The following is a 14,683-nucleotide window of genomic DNA, read 5'->3' on the forward strand; positions in this document are numbered from 1 at the left end:
AAATTTATACAGAAACGAAACACCTGTAGTTCCTGTTCACACTTAACCATAAGAGAAAATCTTGTTTCAGAAGACATTAGCATCCTGGCTTCTTTGCTTTACCCTACGAGGTACATAAAACAGTGTCGCAGTTGCAACACTGGTAGTTCTGCCGACCTCTGATGACCAGATGCAGGCGTCTTTGCCGTTCCCCGGCCCTCGGCGTGCCTCCCCTGGGGGAAGTGTGGCCGCACGCACCCCGGGTTCCCATTCACGTGACGTGCTTTTGTCCTCTCGGTGGCTGAGGCGCCGCCACTCTGTCATGTAGTGGGTTCCCCGTTCCCGAGTTTCAGTTCCAGGGTTTGCACAGGAGGGTTCTTGATGGGACGCTGCTGGGAAAGACAGGCTCTGGCTGCAGGAGCCCCTCCTCTCCCTCTTTCCCGGCTCTCTCTCTCTCTCTTTAAAAAATATTTTGTTTATTTTTAGAGAGAGGGGAAGGGGGGGAAAAGGAAGGGAGAGAAACATCAATGTGAGAGAGAGACATCGACCCATTGCCTTTCGTATGCATCCAGACAGGGGCCGAACCCAGGCATGTGCCCCAATGGGGAATCGAACCAGCGACCTTTTACTTTGCGGGATAACACCCACCCCACTGAGCCATAGTGGTCAGTGCTGGGTTGTTGTTGTTGGTGTTGGGACCTGGGATGGCTGTTGGAAAGGCGGAGGCGTGAGCTGGGGGTGAGGGCTCCTGGAGCTAAGTGCGCCGTCTGTGTCCACAGGTGAACCTGATGCGAACCCAAAGGCCCTGCTCAGGTGTGTCCTCGCTCAGTCACACCTGGGGACACACACTTCCCCAACACCCACTCCGCGCCAGCCGCTGAGCTTGGGCGCTGCGGAGCGCCTGTGCCTTCAGGGAGCCCCCTGCCCAACAGGGGGGGGCAGGCCTGAACCTCTTAAGTGTGAATAACGGGGGTGCAGACTGCTGCCATGGAGCATGTACCGGGGAACCGAACCTACCTGGGATTGGAGAAACCTCTCCAGGCGGGGAGGTGTGAGTAACCAGGAGATGATTACCAAAGGGGGTGGGGCATTGCTGCAAAGCGAACGCAGGTGTGGTGGGGGCTGCCTAGGGAGCCGGGAGGGGGCCCAGCCCAGTAAGCAGAGTGGGTCCGGCGGGACAGGTGAACCACAGAACATAGGGTTGCGGAGGCCAAGGCAAGGGTTCGGAGGAACAAAATAATTCTGTGCTCCACGAGATGCCATCTCAGACGGGGTCTGGGGTTGTTAACGGGGGTCCATGCGCTCAGGGAGTGGCCTTGCAGGGAGGTGAAGAACCCCCCAAATCATCGTCTGAATGTATGTTAAGTGGTGTGGGGCTCTGGAGAGAGAATCCTGGCCTGTTACCTGATTTTCAGTGGGACCCGTCCAAACCATGTAAGATTTTATTTTATTTTTATTTTTTATGGCAACATTCTTCTTTTAAAATTTTTTATTTATTCATTCATTCATTTTAGAGAGGGGAAAGGAGGGAGAGAGAGAGGGAGAGAAACAGATGGGCTTCCTCTTATCCCCCCACCCCTCACTGGGGACCTGGCCCTCTACCCAGGCATGTGTCCTGACCGGGAATTGAACCAGCAAATTTCCAGTCCGCAGGCTGGTGCTGAGTCCACTGAGTCACACCAGCCAGGCCTGAACCATGTAAGATTTTAGAATGAATAGGCAACTATAGAAACTAAGGACTTAGGAATTCTCAATATGGTAAAGGGACCCAGAGGTCCTTGTACAGCAGATCGTCTCGGTCCTGCTTAGACAGAGCATGGCCCCCTGGTGGGGGCCAGTCCGAGGCCCCCTGGTGGGTGACGGTGAGTTATACTGGTCTGGGGCAAGATTCCAGATGTCCAGGGTTCTTCCGTGTGTGGGAGGCATCGGGAGGGCTTCCTGGAGGAAGCGATGGGTGCCATAGAAGTTGGCCAGGTGAAGAAGAAGAAGGGAAGAGTCTTCCCAGCAGAAGGGCACTTCTTGCTTCTTCCCTCCAAGCCCAGTCCTCTGGGTGCCTTGATTCAGGTGTCGCAGCTCTGAGCCCCCAGGCTGGCAGGGTGATGACATGTGAATTGGGCCTGGTGGGGCTCGGGGCATGGGGTCGCTTCCAGGTAACCTGGAAAGCCTGCACGGTGCCTGAAACCCAGGGTGTGGCGGGGAAAAGGGGGTGCGGAACCAGATTCTGCACACAGATGGCGGCTTGTTAGGGACCTGTCGTGGGTGGCCAGACACAAGCAAGAAGTCAAGGTCACACGCTGGCATCAGTTTCTCGCGCCTGCCGCCCAGGTGCTGAAGTGGGTGGAGTCAGCGATCCAGGCCTCTAAGGTGCACCTGCTGTCCACGGACCACGAGGAGGAGGGTGAGCATGCATGGAAGATCCCCTTCGACCCCAGCCTCAAGGAGGTCACCGTGTCCCTGAGCGGCCCGGGGCCCGAGATCGAAGTCCGAGACCCGCTGGGTATGTGCGCCCCAGGGCTGGCCTCCTCTCTGGCCCCGAGAGTGAGCTGGGGGTCGGATGGGACAAGGAGAGAGAGCAGGGGTGGCAGGAGGGTTGGATATATGAACCCGGGAAGGGAGATGCCAGGTGGAGGGCAGAGAGGGTCCCCGTGGCGGGCGAGGGAACCGGGAGGCTGGTAGAAGCCAGGTGAGGGGATTAAAATCAGGACACTCCTGGGACGGGAGCCTCCCGAGGGGTCTTCCCTGATGCTCTCTCAGTGGTCCCTACGGTGGCCTGGCCGGCCAGTCAGGGAAGACGTTGGCGGCCCGTCGTACAGAAGGGGAGCTGGGGTCACAGGGGGTGTGGGGTGGCTTGTCGGGACCACCCAGGCTGGGTGGGCTTTGGGCCTGGCCACCTGGCCCCACGGCTCTCTGAGACATCCCAGGCACCCGGGTCTGGAGGCCAGGTGCTCGCCCCGCCCCCGGGGAGCGAGGAGGGTGGCGGGCGGAGGGAGGTGGGGGGCTGAGCACTGCCTAAGGCCTCTTTGCAGTTTCCCTGGGGAGCCTGAGGCTGGTGTGTGGAGAGCCGTGGGCTCCTGGGACAGGGCGGGGCCTCTGTCGCCCCCCAGGAAAGGGCCGGGGACTGAGCAGCCGCCGGGGCTTCCGCAGGGAGGATCCTGCAGAAGGACGAGGGCCTCCACGTGCTTCTCAACATCCCCGACTCGGCCAAGGTGGTGGCCTTTAAGCCTGAGCATCCCGGGCTGTGGTCCATCAAGGTAGGGGGCCGTGGGCCCCGGCTGTGGGGAGCCCGGCGGCTCGGAGCTGAGACACCGTGCGGGGTCCTGGGAAGCCGAGGGCTGGAGCACAGGGAGGTGGCGTGGGCCCAGCAACAGCAGTAAAGGGGCCGGAACAGAGGGGGAGCGTTCCGTTCCGCATCAGTAAGGGGAGCTGCCTGCCGAGGTCTGGGTCCGTTAGGGGACGTTTAAGAAGGACTTGGAGGAGCTACCTGAGTGTCCTGCAGTGGGCGGCGGAGCCAGCTGGTCCAGGGAAGAAGGCACACGAGAAGCAAGGGTGCCCGCAGGGGATGGCTCCGAGGAACCGGTCCGGCAGGGGAAGCTGGGCCTGCCCTGGTCTGCAGGGTGCTGGGAGCCGGGGGCTGGGGCTGGCTGCTGCCTTGGGGATGCGTGAGCACCTGCTGATGGGCACGGATTGGTGGAGCACCTGCTGGGTACCATGCTCTGGGCTAGAGGCTGCCTCGGCCCTTGCCCCTCAGACTCTGAGCATCCTCAAGCCAAGAGCTCTGATGCCCGTGGGCAAGGCCAGACTGGGGTTAGAGGGGCGGGCAAGCAGACAGGTTGCGGGCACTGGGGGCAGAGCCTGCTCGGGATAGCGCTGTAGCCGGGGCTTCTTCCCCTTCGTTTGGGGAGCATCGTGCCGGGCCCCCTCAGAGCAGGTGGGTTACCCACATGTCTGCCAGGGCGGGAGAATCCCAGGTGCTGACTCTGGGTCAGGCTGGGCCGGCCCCTGCGCCCTGGAGCTGGGTGCTGCTGGCGTCAAGCGCCACGGTGATGCGGGCCTGGGCTTGCTCTAGGTTTACAGCAGCGGCCGCCATTCGGTGAGGGTCACGGGCATCAGCAACATCAACTTCCGAGCTGGCTTCTCCACGCAGCCCTCCCTGGACCTCAACCGCACCATCGAGTGGCCGCTGCGAGGTACCTGCCACCGGGGCTGCCTCCACAAGACAGGGGCCTGCCTTTGGGAGACAGTGGGCACTCTGGGGGCATCTGCGAGTGGGCGCCTAGGTGCTGGGGGGCCCAGGCTGGGTTCCCATGCTGCGGGGAACTGAGCCCCAGGCCACGCCCCAGCCCAGGGGACACAGGAACCGTTTACCTTTAGAACATGCTCCCTGCCCCGGAGAGCCGCCAGGGAGGGCTGCCCCTGGTGACCGACCCACTGGGTTCCTGCTTTTGGTAAAGATGTGGGTCCAAGATGTTTGTTTAAGAGAGAAAGATCAGGGCAGTTGCAAACAGTAAGTAGTGGTTGGTGCTTGGCCACGGTGCCAGGGCCCCAGGGAGCAGCCGCCATGTGCCCATGGCTGATGGGACCCAGCACTGACAGGCTCGGGTTTTCAGAGGAATCCGGACTTCTGGATTTGTGTATGCCTTTTCCAGATCGTTCGATGTTTCATTAAAAAAAAAAGGTAGGGCCACATTTCCTGGACCACACCAACCAAAGCCATGGGTCCCTGGATTATGGTGTCTGAGAGGAAAAAAAAATAACTGTCTGAAAAAAAAGAGACTAGACAGAAGTCCCCAAATTAACTCAGGCAACCACGACCCCCAGTCCAGCTCTCTGTTCTCTGGGAGAGTGTGAAGAGTACATTTCCAGCAAGGTAGGAAAGAAACCTGAAGAAACGCCCAGCGCGGGGAGAGAAGGGGCAGGAGTCGGAGAGTTGGGGCTCCCCAGCCAGGGCGAGTTCTCGTTGAGGTCGGCCCCCGTTCGCAGGTGGGGGGGCGGGTGGCGAGGAAAATGCGTCTTCCTACCCACACTGCACGGGAGGCTAAGGATTCGTAGCTGAGGGGATGCAGCCGTGGGATAGCCTTGGCTGGACGGGCAGTGGCATTTCAGGACCACGGACAGTAGCAAGGTCGCTGGCTCCTTGCCCCACCCCCAGCATGAATGGGCACCGGCAGGAGAAGGCGAGGGAGCTGGAGCTTGGTGAAGGGGGGGCCAAGCGGGCTGGTCCCTGACCCACAGACCTGGGGCCCCTGCTTTCCGGGGGGCGGGGACCACGGAGCCCAGCGCAGACGCCGGCCCTCCTTCCTCGCCCCGCCCTCCGCAGGGGTGCCCATCTCCCTGGTGATCAACGCCACCGGCCTGCAGGCCCCCGGCCGCGTGGACTCCGTGGAGCTCTCACGGGGCTCAGGGCGGCCCCTCCTCACTCTGCCCGTGCAGCCGCTCTCCAACAGCTCCGCCCACCAGCTGTGGGGTGGCCCGCCCTTCCGGGCCCCCCAGGAGCGCTTCTACCTCAAGGTGAAGGGCAAGGACCATGAAGGGAACCCCCTCCTTCGTGTCTCCGGAGTTGCCTACAGTGGGGTGGCCCCAGGTGAGTGCTGGCTCTTACCAGCCCCAGATCTCTGTCTCCCTTGCCCACCGGCTTCTTCTCGGAAGCCTGCCCTGATTGCATGGGATGGGACGGGATTGGACTGGGGAGTGTTTGTTCGTGAACGCCTGTGGGCAGCAGGCTCTGCAAGGCGTGATGCTGAGGGCGGGGACGCTTGGGGTGCAGCCCTTGCCCGCAGGCTCAGTACGGAGTCACCCATCCATCCGCGTGTTCACCTACGCGCTCATGCATGCCCCAGTCCATCCTGACCCGCCTGTCCATCCACATGTCCACCCCCACTCATGCACCCACCCGAACATCCATGCACCCACGCATTCCTGCATTCAAACATCCATGCACCCACGTGTCCCTCTGTCTGTCTCCCCGTGCATCCATCTTCCCACCCCCTCCCATTCATCTGTCCATCTGTTGGTCCACCCACCCACCTTCCCACCCTGAACCCACTCATCCTTCTGTCCGTCCATCCATCTATCCATCCAGACACCTACCTAGCCACCCATTCCTCCATCCAGACATCCTCCCACCCAGCCATTCCTCCAAGCCGCCACCCTCCCACTCATCCATCCCTCCAAATATCCATCTGTCCGTCTTTGCACAGGCCCGTCCTTGTAGGCACAGGTCCCTCTGTGGCCTCATCTTGGTCGTGCTGTGTCGGTCCCCACAGGTGCGGGCTCTCTGCTGGTTTTCTCTTTGTCCCCGAGGTCTCACGTCCAGCTGGAAGCCCGCAGAGGGCAGGGCAGAGTCTGGCTTTCCCGCCCTGCCTCTGGTCCTAGCCAGGGCATCCGAGTCACTACCGTGGGCTCCCTATTGGGCTCCATTCCCCCCTCCTGCCTGCTCCCCCGTTTCCCAGGGTGGCGGCCTGGGAGGAGCTCATGGAGGTGGATGCCACTGACGTTCCAGCGTCTTCCTGGCTAGGGATGTCTGCAAGGGGCAGACTTGCTGAGAGTCTGGGGGTCTTGAAGGAATTTCAGCAGGAGAAGAACAGCCTCTGTCTCTCTCCCCTGTTCTTTGGGATGGAGCTCAGAGCTGGGAGTTTGGCTTTTGGCCTCCAGCTCAGCTCTAGGTTAAGGGGTGTCTGCGGTGGGAGGGCCGTGGGCTGGCTTTTTGCTTCCTTTGCTACCTTCCAGGTATGGGCGGCTGGGAGTCCGGCTGAGAGGGGGAGGCTCCAGGTTTGGAGACGTGGGGCGTGGGGGTGGCGAGGGCCGGCTGGGCCTGAGGTCTCCGGGCCCTCGCAGCTCGTGGAAGAGGCAGCCCGAGCTGGCCTTGCGGAGGCTTCCAGTGTGTGTGTTGGGGGGGGCGGTGGTGGTGAGCGGTGGCTGCTTTGCACACAGCTGAGGACGGGGCTGGACGGTCCACCACCCCTGTCCCCTGGGAGGGGGAGCCTGGAGGATGATGTCACTCGCCACCCTCCCACCCCCTGCTGTGTGCTCAGAGGATGTCTGGCACATTGTCAAGCTGTCACAGCAAGTCTGGTGGGGACAGGGAGAGGTCAGTACAGGACGGACGCGTGTCTGCCGTCACCCTGCAAGGCACTGACACACCACCACGGACCCTACGGGGTGGCTCTCAGATGTTTCCATTTAAGTGACTCCAATAGCCAAGGACAGAATGTGTCCCCCCCCAAGGCCAGGGTCAGGCAAGATGGGCGGTGGTGTCTGCCGGGGGCCCCACGAGGCTCATCACAAGCTGTGCGATTTCATCAAAGTCCCTTATTCTATCTCGAAAACGCGTGTGAGTTCCGCACCCACAGCCATGCTCCAAGTGCGCTCATTTTTTAGTAAAAAGGCTTCGCACCAACACCTTTGGACAGAACCGGCCCTCCAAGCCCATGTGCAGTTGGTCACGCAGCCCCACCCCCGCCCCAGGGGGCCCAGAGCGCAGGGAGCCCGTCCTCCGATTCGGGTCCCTCTTCCGGGTCTGACGCAGCTGAGGAGCTGGTGGCACAGACCGGCCCGCCTTGGCCAGCCTGGTCGCGAACCACAGATCAACCCGCACTCTCACGGGCAGAGCTCGCTACGCTCTGTGCGCAAGCCCAGTGCTTTCCACGCGCCACCCCCACCCACACCTCATGGCCACTCGGGCAGCATGATAAGGTCAGCGCTGCAATGAGTTCCCCTTTGCAGAGGGGGAAACTGAGGCTTGGGGAATGCAGTGGCCGGTGCTCGGCGACTGGCCGGGTGGGGGAGCAGGGGTGGCAGCCCAGCCCTCTGGCTCCTGGCTGGTGCCTGGGGGTCTCCGTCACTGGGTGTGGTGGGGGTGGCAGGGCGGGCTCCTGAGTGCTGGGCCCTGCCTCCAGGTGCCCCCCTGGTCAGCATGCCCCCGCGGATCCATGGCTATCTTCACCAGCCGCTGCTGGTGTCCTGCTCCGTGCACAGCGCCCTCCCCTTCCGGCTGCAGCTGCGGCGGAGCGGAGCCCCGCTGGGTGAGGAGAGGCACTTGCAGTGAGTAGCCACTGGCCGGCTGTCGTCCTCAGTCACCGGGCTCCTGGGGGCCCGGCGCCCTGCAGGGATCTGAGGGGAGCGGGTGGCAAGAGGGGGACCTTGGTCTCGGTCATATTTCCCTCCAGGGTGACCCAACCTGGGCACCTCCCAGTGTGGCCAGGGGGGCGGAGGGTGGTCCCTGAGGATCCTGCCACTGCTGGGCCATCGCCCCAGGAAGGAGTCACAGGCCTTCCTCAGCTTCCAGGAAACTCATCCTGTGCGGGGTCTGGCTCTCTGGTGGTCGGGGCAGGAAAGGCCTCTGAGACCCTCCCCTCTATGGACGGAAGTCCAGGACTCAGAGAGGGGAAGGGGTTTGCTCAGAGTTACACAGCGTAACACAGAATGCGCATGTCCTCACCTGCTCTTGCTTCCTCTTGCCCAGCCTCCAGGAGGACTCGGGGCCTCCCCACTGGGCAGGGCTCGGGGGAGTGGGGCCCCTGAGGGCAGGACGAGGCTGGGGGACCCTGCCTGGGGTCAGCGTGGCTGCCTGTCCCCAGCTGTTGTGTGTTCGCAGGGAGTCAGGCAACAGCAGCTGGGAGATCCCGCGGGCCTCCAAGGCCGAGGAAGGCACGTACGAGTGTGAAGCGGCCAGCAGGGCCGGGACCGGGCGCGCCAAGGCCCAGGTTGTCGTCACAGGTCTGTCCCGCAGAGGGTCCCCTCTCCACCCCCTCCCTGACTCTCTCCCCTAGAGTCTCCTCCCAGGGTGTCCCTGTCTGTGGGAGAGCCTGCCAGTCAGCTGCTGGGACTGCCTGCCCCCCAGAGCCCGGCTGCCCATGTGGCCACCTGCCTGCTGGCCCCCCGTCTGGGTTGTCGCCCTGGATGGCCCGTGGGTCTCAGCTGGAGAAGGGTTGGGAACCTCGCCCAGCTCAGGCCACGCTCCCCCACCAGCCTCCCTTCCACCCCTGCCTTCTTGGTGTGGCCACTGGGGCTTGGCCAGTGCCCAGGCCATTTCAGGGGCTACTGTCCATCTCCATCTTGCAGTCCCCACCCCTTGTGCTGCCCCGTCCCTGCCAGCTGAGGAAGGATGGAAATGCTGGGCCTTCTTGAAATGAAATTGGCTGTATTTTTTAACCCACGGACCCGGCGGTCTGCGGGGGAGGGGCAGGAGCCCGGCAGCTCGGGAGGTTAGGTCCGTGCGTGCCGTGAAGCGCACACACCGCAGGGCTTCCGGGGGCAGCTGGCGGCCCAGGCAGACAAAGGAGACGGGGCGGCCTGGGCCCCCTCCCCCATGGCCCCTTGCCTGGTCCCCTTCCTCTCAGGCCTCTGCCTATGTGTGTATGTCTCCGGAAAGGCGGGGAGAGTGAGAGCACTTACACCAGGGGGGTGGCCATCCTGCCGGGCGGCAGGGCAGTGGCAAACGTGCTCCAGGAGTGAAGTAACAGAGACCTACTCCTTCTCAGTGATGAGCACGGAGGGGCAGAACAGCGTCAAGAGATTTGTCTGCCTGCCACCTACCCTTGCTGATCGTTCCCCATATCTGTCTTTTCTATTTTGAGCGAAACTCTTTTAAACTTGAATTCAGGGCTTTCGACTGCAAGTCCCTGTCATTGTCTAATGCACTACGATCAGCTTCTACCACGGGTCTCCCCAACACACCTGCACCCCAATATGCTTGCTGGCGTATTCAGGTGCATTGTTGTAAATATATTTAAGAGAGAAACACACTTCAGTATCTCTCTTTTTTAAAAAGTAGGTTTTCGCATATAATATATTTTTTAAAGATTTTATTTATTTATTTTTAGAGAGAGGGGAAGGGAGGGAGAAAGAGAAGGAGAGAAACATCAATGTGTGGTTGCCTCTCATGCGCCCCCCCACTGGGGACCTGGCCAGCAACCCAGGCATGTGCCCCGACTGGGAGTCGAACCAGTGACCCTTGGGTTCACAGGCCCACGCTCAGTCCACTGAGCTATACCAGCCAGGGCTCATATGGTACTCTGTGATCGTACCTAGTGAAGTGCACAGTGGTGCCTTCATGCCATTGAATTTTGTCCGTGGTCATTTTTCCCACCTGCCCCAGCATGTCCAGTTTGTTTCTACGGGTATTTTTAGTGGCTGTGGAGGTCAGTCGCTCTTCTGGCCTGGAGGTCACGGTCATGGGCTCGTGTGGCCTGTGTGGACCCAGCTTTCCCCCCCACAGGTCCTCAGGCCCACACCCCTGGTTACAGGGTCTCTGATCTTGTCACTTCTGTGGCTTTTCCTTGTGGAGACAGCGCTTTCCTGGGCCCTCCTCCCCCTCGGGGCGAGCCTTAGCTCCGCACGTGGGTGGGTGCGGCAGCGGCCCCGCAGTCTGCACGGAGAATGGCTTTGCACTCAGTGTTCCTTCCCTCCTGAGGGGGGTTTTTAAACCCGAGCTTCATTCCCGAGGGCGCAAACTTTGGCTCAAAGGGTGTGAGGAGGGGTGTGCGTAGCTCTTGTCACGTGCTGCAGTTGGGTGTTGGGTGCAGAGCGTGCACGTGCCGCCCTCGGCAGGGGTGTGACGGCCGCAGGGAGACGTGCCCAGCCCAGGGTGGTCCCAGCCCCAGGGGGTTAACCACTCTGCTGGCTGAAGTGCCTGGAGGGACACGGCGCTGGGTTCCGGTGTCTGAACACCCCCCTGGGCCTGCGGGTTGGTGCCCTCCCCACTTTAGCCCCCCCAGAGCCTCCCGTGTTCCCATCCCCACAGACCCTCCACCGCAGCTGGTCCCTGCACCCAATGTGACCGTGTCGCCGGGGGAGACGGCCACCCTGTCCTGCCGAGTGCTGGGAGAGGCCCCCTACAACCTGACGTGGGTGCGGGACTGGCGCGTCCTGTCGGCCTCGACAGGCAGAGTCACGCAGCTAGCCGACCTGTCCCTGGAGGTCAGCGCCGCAGTCCCCAGCGACGGCGGGCGGTACCAGTGCATAGCCAGCAACGCCAACGGGGTCACCAGGGCGTCCGTCTGGCTCCTGGTGCGAGGTGAGGCTCTCCCTGCCCGGGCTGTCCTTCTGGCTCCCCACACTACCCGGCGCTTACCCCCAAAGCCCGTCGACCCGCCCCTCGGCACAGACGCCGCCTCTGGCAGGCACCGGCAGCCCTTTCGGTGTTTTCTGAGCCTTCAGAGACAGAGGCATGTGAGCCTCCTGGCCTGTGTCTAAGGGGTCCCTCTCTTGGGAAGTTCATCCTCTTATCTGACCTGAATGCTGCTGCAGGCCAAGCCAATTTCATCCTGTCCTGACCTTCTCCCATGCCTTTGAGCACCTCCTTGTCCATCCCACCCCCGATATGTGGGGCATGGAGGCAATACTAGAATCTTCTGAAAGCCCAGAGACCAGATGTGCTTGGCGGGGTTGGGCCGCACTGACCGGAGAGAGGTGGAGGGGCCTGTAGCAGGGGCACCCGTCTGGGAGTCTCGGGACCTGGACGTGGCCTCCGGCCTGTCAGGGTTCAGACGGCTCCTCCTCCCCAGGCTCTTTCCCCAAGTGTAAGGGGGGCAGCATGGCAGATCCAGGGTTCTTTCTCTCTGGGAACCTGTGTTTGGGGACGACACTGTGCAGGCCTGGCTGTCACTCAAGGTCACTGGAGGCGGGGCCCTCCGAGCCCGGGCACCTTCCTGGGCCTCCCTGAGGTGCTCTGACGGGGTAGGGGGAGCTCCAGGGAGCTCGAGGCCCCCCAGGCTGCATTGGGAAATCAGCCCCCGTGTGTCCCCCACTGTCCCCGCCCCAGGGATGTGCCCGGGTGGCTGCCCGGTCGGCCCCAGTCCCCGAGGAAGCTGCTCCTGGGGATTCAGGTTCTTCGGGGCCTTTGCTTCCTGTGTCTCTGCCGTCTGTGGCTGTGGGGGGTGGGGGGCGGCAGGGTCCCCCGGCTGGGGGCCCGGGACAGCACGGCTACCCTGACTGACAGGCTCTTTTCCTTGAACCACAGAGGCCCCGCAGGTCAGCATTCACACCAGGTCCCAGCGCTTCTCCCAGGGCGTGGAGGTGAGGGTCCACTGCTCGGCCTCTGGGTCCCCTGCGCCCCACATCTCCTGGACCCGGGACGGTCACACCCTGCCAGAGGACAGCAGGTGAGGGGCCCAGGGCCTGGGACTCTGGGGCCGGGCGCAGGCAGTCAGACAGGGACTCCCTCTCAGGGGACCTGTCCCAGCCTCAGTCTCCAGGGGTCGTTCGAGACTCAGGAGGGCGATCGCTTTGGAATCGTGCAGGAAGCCTCAGTGTGGGCCCCGGGGTCAGGAGTTGCAGCCACGGAACCCGGCAGCAGCCCTGTGCTTGGATCCTGCCCCTGCCAGTCAGGCTGTGTGACCTTGGGCAAGTCACCTCACCTCTCTGAGCCTCCTGCATGAGAAAGGACCCTGTATGGAAAGTGCTGAGCACACGCTTGGCGCAGAGCAAACAGTGTGGAGTGCGGTCACTGGAGACGTTAATTAGTCTGTTATTAATGACGCCTGGAGCCACCCTTGCCCGATCCGCCCTAACCGGCCCCTTGCTGTCGAACACATTTGACTTTGTGACTCCAGAATCCACGTGGATGACCAGGGGACCCTGGTCATTCAGGGAGTGGCCCCAGAGGATGCCGGGAATTACAGCTGCCAGGCTGCCAATGAGGTCGGCACGGACGAGGAGACGGTCACCCTCTACTACACAGGTACCCCGGCCCTGGGCACCTCAGGGGAGGGGCCTCCCTCCCACCCACAGATACGCACTGAGCATCTGCCGTGTGCCGGGCGGTGGGCACACACGCGTGGTCCCTGCCTGGTGGGGAGGCACAGGACAGATTAACAAGGCACTTTTGGGTGGCGAGGGTGCACACAGCAGGGTGGGGCGGGGGTGGGCGACATGCCAGTAGAGGTAAGGGGGGTGTGGCTTCACACACAGGACCCGCCGAGGCCTCTGTGACAGACAGGAGTGGGGCAGTGCTGCCGGCAGAGGGACCCTCGGGGTACCGGCCCAGCAGCCGGAATGAGCCCTGGGTGCTCCTGGGGCTGCCAGGAGGCTGGTGTGGAGTGTGGGGGGGGGGGGGGGGAGTGAGGGGGGCAGGGCAGGGCAGGGGAGGGGCCGGCATCCCACAGAGAGCGTTCAAGGACCTTGTAGGGTTTCGGCTCTCAGGGCGGCTTCGGTGAGGGACACGGGTGAGGGGGCACTTCGTCCAGGGACGACTGGCTTCAGTGGGGGTCCTGGGTGGGAAGCTCGTGAAAGAAACACCAGCGGCGGCTGGATTTTTCTGGGGGGACTGACCGACTGTCCTGACTGGTGGGGATGGGGAGGAGGCAGGGTGCTCAGGCCCTCCTGTCAACAGCCCCCCTCCCCCACCATGGGAAGCTGCATTCTCATTCTGGGGGGTGTCGTGAGTCGGTCCCGAACCGCCTCTGCTCCCCGCACAGACCTGCCGTCCATCTCCGCCGTGAGTGCCGTGGTCCTGGCTGCGGCCGGCCAGGAGGCTGTGCTGGAGTGTGAGGCGTCCGGGGTGCCGCTGCCCCGGGTCGTCTGGTATCGAGGTACGTGGCGTGGGGAGGGGGGCCTGCCAGGGCCCCGGAGGGTCAGCTTTCCAGAACAGTCACGGGGGGGGCACTTTGAATGGGGTGCCTGGGGAGAAGGGGCCCGTTTCTGCAGCGCCCTGCCCCCCCACCAGAGCCCTGGTGCAGGACGGCTCAGGGGTTAGCAGCCCCTGGGTGACCTTGGGCAGGTGAGCCGGCGTCTCCGAGCTGGCTTCCTGACGTGGGAGACAGGGAGGGTCCGAGCTGGTTTGCTCGAGGGTGGAAGGAGTCCGAGTGGGTGTCCAGAAGGCGCCCGGCACACGGGCGCGCTCAGTGTTCGCAGCGGCAGTGAGGCGGTGAGGCGGGGTCGTCTGAGCGAGGGGAGGAAGAGCGACAGGGCTCTTCTGAGGCCGCTTTGAGTTCACGGGCGCAGAGGTTTTCTTGGTGCCGGCCGTCGAGCTGACGTTTGATCGACGGGAGCTGTTCTTGCGCCCCCACCGGTGGACGTGGGTGCTGGGCCGCCGCCTCGGCCTTTCTCAGAGCAGACACTGGGCCCCTCCTCAGCTCTCTGCCGGGTCCCGTGCCACCCTCTGCCACCCGGATGCTGTCCCTCCTTTGCAGCACCCATCTGCCATCCTGTCACAGCCTCACCTTGACTTCGAGGAAGGCAGGGGTTATGTCAGAGTTCCAGCAGGCAGGGTTGGCTCCGAGCTGGAGCGTTTTGTCCCAGGTCACCAGCCAGTGGGCGGAGAGGCCTTGGGACCCCTTCTTCAGGGGTCACGTCCCTGCCTTTCTGGCCGAGAGCCCTGCCAGTCCTGGGACCTTTTTAAAAGGGGAGTCTCTCAACGGGATGTTATTGTCTCTTAAAAAGGAATGAAATTCAAGTTGTAGGACAGCGTGAATATAGTCAATGCCACAGAACTATACACGTAAAGATGGTTAAGATGGTACATTTTGTGTCATGTGATTGTTTTGGCCACAATTAATTTTTTTGATTGAAAAGAAGAATGACATTCTTTTTTTTTTTAAAGATTTTATTTATTTATTTTTAGAGAGGGAAGGGAGGGAGAAAGAGAGAGAGAGAGAAACATCAATGTGTGGTTGCTGGGGGCCGTGGCCTGCAACCCAGGCATGTGCCCTGACTGGGAATCGAACCTGCGACACTTTGGTTCGCAGCCCACGCTCAATCCACAGGA

General features: G+C 62.3%; 1 protein-coding gene across 1 annotated transcript in view; it reads left to right on the forward strand.

Annotated features, from left to right (window-relative positions):
• Window positions 1–14,683, forward strand: part of HMCN2 (hemicentin 2) — a 134,981-nt gene that overhangs the window by 23,187 nt on the left and 97,111 nt on the right. Inside the window, exons 5-14 of the mRNA XM_036022375.1 lie at window positions 2,305–2,476; window positions 3,124–3,230; window positions 4,046–4,166; window positions 5,297–5,560; window positions 7,875–8,019; window positions 8,573–8,694; window positions 10,721–10,993; window positions 11,939–12,080; window positions 12,531–12,658; window positions 13,395–13,508. Of these exons, the coding sequence (XP_035878268.1) occupies window positions 2,305–2,476; window positions 3,124–3,230; window positions 4,046–4,166; window positions 5,297–5,560; window positions 7,875–8,019; window positions 8,573–8,694; window positions 10,721–10,993; window positions 11,939–12,080; window positions 12,531–12,658; window positions 13,395–13,508 (1,588 nt within the window). The remainder of the gene's footprint in view (window positions 1–2,304; window positions 2,477–3,123; window positions 3,231–4,045; window positions 4,167–5,296; window positions 5,561–7,874; window positions 8,020–8,572; window positions 8,695–10,720; window positions 10,994–11,938; window positions 12,081–12,530; window positions 12,659–13,394; window positions 13,509–14,683) is intronic.

This window comes from Phyllostomus discolor, chromosome 3 (assembly GCF_004126475.2).
Source record: "Phyllostomus discolor isolate MPI-MPIP mPhyDis1 chromosome 3, mPhyDis1.pri.v3, whole genome shotgun sequence".
Taxonomy (NCBI): domain Eukaryota; kingdom Metazoa; phylum Chordata; class Mammalia; order Chiroptera; family Phyllostomidae; genus Phyllostomus; species Phyllostomus discolor.